At 32.9% G+C, this 4572-nt stretch overlaps 1 protein-coding gene across 1 annotated transcript; it reads left to right on the top strand.

The window, feature by feature from the left end:
* The first annotated feature begins 215 nt into the window (after positions 1 to 215).
* On the top strand, positions 216 to 4538 carry LOC111717615 (myosin light chain kinase family member 4). The gene is made up of 4 exons (XM_023493116.1): positions 216 to 306; positions 515 to 588; positions 3378 to 3423; positions 3947 to 4538. The coding sequence occupies exons 1-4, from the start codon at positions 274 to 276 to the stop codon at positions 4022 to 4024; spliced, it is 231 nt and encodes a 76-aa protein (XP_023348884.1). The 5' UTR covers positions 216 to 273; the 3' UTR covers positions 4025 to 4538.
* Positions 4539 to 4572: the final 34 nt, after the last annotated feature.

Raw genomic sequence — 4572 nt, 5'->3', positions numbered from 1 at the left:
GGGGAGGGGGGTCCAAAAATCGTTCTCTAGGAATATACCGACCTTTGTTTTGACAGTTTGAAAATCAAAAACATTTGATTTACGAATATATTTTTCAATTAAATAAAAAAATGAAAACACATTTAAAAATAAGGAGGGAGGGAGATTTTTTACTTTAATTTAGATAAATATGTTTTATGATTTATGATATGCATTATCAATGATGTACACCAAACCTTAGCGAAAAAAAATCCCGTAAACACATTAATAGTTTTTTTATAGGTTAAATGCAATATGGTTGGAACACTTGAATTCATGTCACCAGAGGTATTATCAAGTGTTTTATTCAGTTCTTTGCATTAAAAAGATCATCTATCTATCTATCTCAAAATTCAAGATTTTTCCAAAGTAATGATTTAATAGAACCGATTGCCAATGTTTTTTATTAGGCCGTTATTAATATAGCTATTATTATAATAATTCTTTTTCCTTTCATTAATGTTATTATTATTATTATTATTAATATTATTTCCAGGTGATGAAATGCTCCCATGCAAGCCCTGCTAGTGATATGTGGAGCTGTGGTGTTCTTCTATATATGTTACTCAGGTTAGCAGCACTAACGTTAAGCTAAAGTAAATCAAAGGGACTGTACGTGCAATTTCAAGTGACCTTCCATTTATAGAGCGGCATATCCGATTTACAACGATACCTTTAAACCTTTGCTTGGATTTGGTAAATATTCTTATTTATACAGCAGTGAATTAAGTGCCAAAAAACCCCGCGAGTGTACACTAGCATAGAGCGTCTCCCGGCACTTAATATTCATGGTTATACAAATGAGGGAATCAACACCTCATAGGTGTCCGGACAAAGGTTTAACTACCGTTGTGAATCGGACATGCCTCTTTATAAATAGAAGGTAACTCTCAATTACGCTTACAGTCCCTTTAAAACAAGATTGAAATCTTGTTTTTAATATTTACTCGTCTTATTGGAGATCTATTGGAGAAGCACAACATTTTTTTTTTAATTTCTGATATGTAACTGGATAAATTAATTTTTATCTTACTCTTACAAAAAATCGAAACCAGAGAAGTTACGAGGTCACAAAGTCGTACAATTAAAATCGCATAAATTGGACCTTTTTATTTTGCCCAGTTCAGTGCTCAGTGCAGTTCTAAAATATCTTTTACAGTCAAAATATTCTAAATGGCTTTCTCTTTTGCTTAGCCCAGTGCAGTTCTAAAATATCGTTTACGGTCAAATATTCTAAATGGCTTTCTCTTTTGCTTAGCTCAGTGCAGTTCTAAAATATCTTTTACTGTCAAATATTCTAAATGGCTTTCTCTTTTGCTTAGCCCAGTGCAGTTCTAAAATATCGTTTACGGTCAAATATTCTAAATGGCTTTCTCTTTTGCTTAGCTCAGTGCAGTTCTAAAATATCTTTTACTGTCAAATATTCTAAATGGCTTTCTCTTTTGCTTAGCTCAGTGCAGTTCTAAAATATCTTTTACTGTCAAATATTCTAAATGGCTTTCTCTAAACGTTTATTTTCCATAGGAAAATTATTATTTTAAAAAGGAATATTATTCATGTAAATATTGTATACATATTCTTGAAAATCTGTAAATTTGGGAAGTTGAACCCAGAAATATTGTTCTTATGGGAAGTTGGCATTTGAAAAATTGTTCATTCTTTGACAAAGAATGTAACAAGTTAAGAGTTTTAGGGAGCTCAATGTATAATTAGGAAATAAAAAAAAATTGAATACATTTCACGCAGTTGGTTCGGAAATTTCATCCTTTTTGTATATGATGGTGGATTTTTTTAATTTTTTAAGTGTTTATCGTAATAAATTTTATTTACCCTCCATTTAAAGAGGGGCGTGCCTGACTCACAATGGTACTCCTTAAACCTTTGTCTGATCAATAATTTGGAAGATATCGTCGTTTTGCTAGCTTGTAAAATGTTTGAATTCTGGTCATTTTTGCCAGTCCCTTTTACTTTTAAAGTTAAAAATATGGATATCTTACTCTTTTTTTTTTTAATATTACAAAGCTTACAGGGGAACTCTGAACTAAATATTACGTATTCAGTTCCTTTAGAGACCATTGACAAAAGCTAAAAACTATTCTATGAATTTTTATTCATATTCAAAAGAACGTCTACAAAAATCCCCCTCTTCTTTATATGTACATGTTGACCTTTTCGTCAAATTTTGAGGGGACTGTACAACTTCCCTGTACACATTGACTATCGGCATTCTATACTCTAACCTTTCTCCGTTTGTGGGTTGCCCCGTCGGTTCTATATGTAACCATATTACAACCATAATCACTATTTACTGTTTAATATCTGTTTGTGTAAAATCTTGGTTTTTTATGACTTTCTGTTTTCTGACTCAGTGTTATTTTCTTAGTATTTCATAATCTTCGATTTCCCTTTTATTGGAAAATACGTCGGCATTTCCCCTTTCAGAACTTAAACTTCAGAACTGGATGAATAAGCAGTGTTAAAGGGATTGTAGTTGTAAGTTGACGGAGTTATCCTTATTTATCTAGCTTGCACTTGTTGAAACTATGTTTACCAGCTATTAAAGGGATTGTATAGTTGTAATTTCAAGTTGACGGAGTTATCCTTATTTATCTAGCTTGCACTTGTTGAAACTTTGTTAGCCAGCTGTAAAGGAAAAATGTCTATGTCTGTATCACTTGACAATGATACTGCACTGCCAATGGTGGAAGTTCTGGTCGCGTGATACGAATGTATCAATTGTATCTATTAAAGATGAAAAATTATTAAATTCAAATAATAAAAGGAGCAAAAACTGAGTTTTTCAGGCTCCTCTGGGATATCGTCGTTTTCAGATAGGATGCGTAATGCGTATTCTATATGATCTGATTAAAACTTAGTTTATTATACCAAAACTCATTTATATAAGTTTTGGGTATGTTTTTGACACAGTTTTATATCATTTTCTCGGGGCATAAGCATCAGATAGAACTCTTGTAGGTCTCGATCAACTTCTCAAGTTCTTAGGTTTCAGCCTATACCCCCTTCATTTTTCCTGTACAGTCCCTTTAAGTGCATAATAATATTTAATTTCCAGAACTAAGTAGAAGAAAATATTTTTTATTGAATTTTTTAAAACGCGATAAACTTGCCAACGATGATCAGTCAAAGGGTTAAAGAGTTACACAGTAAATCGTATAATCCAGCTCTTTGCATGCTGGAGGTTCATTTGAAATCATGCTTACAGGCTATTTACCATCCCAGGAAAATAAAAAAGACCCATATAGAAATCCCGTTTTTATATTTATTGTTTTTCATCAACAATGGAGATTAAATATAAACAGACTTTATGCATAATTTAAATCAAAGAAATAATTTTTTAGTGGAGGTGTCTCTCCTTTTTGGGCTGGCAACGATTATGGAACACAGGTAGCATAACCATCCGTCTACTCTCTACTGTCAACTGTCTACTGTCTACTGTCTACTGTCTACTGTCTACAGTCTACTGTCTACTATCTACAGCCTACTGTCTACTGTCTACTGTCTACTGTCTACTTTCTACTGTCTACTGTCTACTGTCTATTGTCTACTATCTACTGTCTACTGTCTACTGTCTACTGTCTACTTTCTACTGTCTACTGTCTACTGTCTACTGTCTACTGTCTACTGTCTACCGTCTACTGTCTACTGTCTACTGTCTACTGTCTACTGTCTACAGTCTACTGTCTACTATCTACAGCCTACTGTCTACTGTCTACTGTCTACTGTCTACTGTCTACTGTCTACTGTCTACTGTCTACTGTCTACTTTCTACTGTCTACTGTCTACTGTCTATTGTCTACTTTCTACTGTCTACTGTCTACTGTCTACTGTCTACTGTCTACTGTCTACTGTCTACTGTCTACTGTCTACTGTCTACTGTCTACTGTCTCTTAATATATATATTTTCTAGAGAAAAGTTGTGAAAGGACAGTACAGATTGGATATTCCTCAATTTGACAGTATAACAGAGGAATATAAAATATTGTAAAAAAACAAATTTTAAAAAATTTGCTTCAGTTTAATACTTTCAGGGACTATAGACAAAAGTTTGATTGACACTCTAATAACCTTAACGGACATAAACCCTTTATTTAATAATGGATTTTTGAAACTTCTGAAACTCGAGTGTACACCCGGGCATATGGTGTCTTGAGTTTCCCGCCAATTCATTTTTAGTTTTCATCGATGCTCAGACAAAGGGTACAGTTGTGAAACTCTTTATGTCCCGAGGTCACTTAAAATAACGATAACAGTCCCTTTAATGTAAATTTTCAACTCACCATATTTTGCATGTTAAGGAAGCTAAGGAAACACAGAATCATTATAAAAATATATTTCTAGTTTCTAAGAAAAATTTTTTGAATTTTTTCACATGAAAAAATATTTTGTTTATAATAATAATAACCACGTTAAAATTGTAATGAATTTGTGGTTTTGATACCAGAATCTGATTTCCGGACTCATTAAACCCAACCCTGAGAAGAGGTTATCTGCTACACAGGTAGAAACATGAATACTAAGCTAGGGTGTATATTG

Source organism: Eurytemora carolleeae, unplaced genomic scaffold (genome assembly GCF_000591075.1).
Source record: "Eurytemora carolleeae unplaced genomic scaffold, Eaff_2.0 scaffold2845, whole genome shotgun sequence".
NCBI lineage: Eukaryota > Metazoa > Arthropoda > Copepoda > Calanoida > Temoridae > Eurytemora > Eurytemora carolleeae.
This window is presented reverse-complemented; position numbering and strand designations above follow the sequence as displayed.

Bases quoted from the DNA above. Each gene is read 5' to 3' on its own strand.
- LOC111717615 (XM_023493116.1), top strand. From the start codon at position 274: ATGGTTGGAACACTTGAATTCATGTCACCAGAG. The intron at 307-514 runs GTATTATCAAGT...TATTATTTCCAG, and splicing joins TTGAATTCATGTCACCAGAG to GTGATGAAATGCTCCCATGC. The intron at 589-3,377 runs GTTAGCAGCACT...ATAATTTTTTAG, and splicing joins CTTCTATATATGTTACTCAG to TGGAGGTGTCTCTCCTTTTT.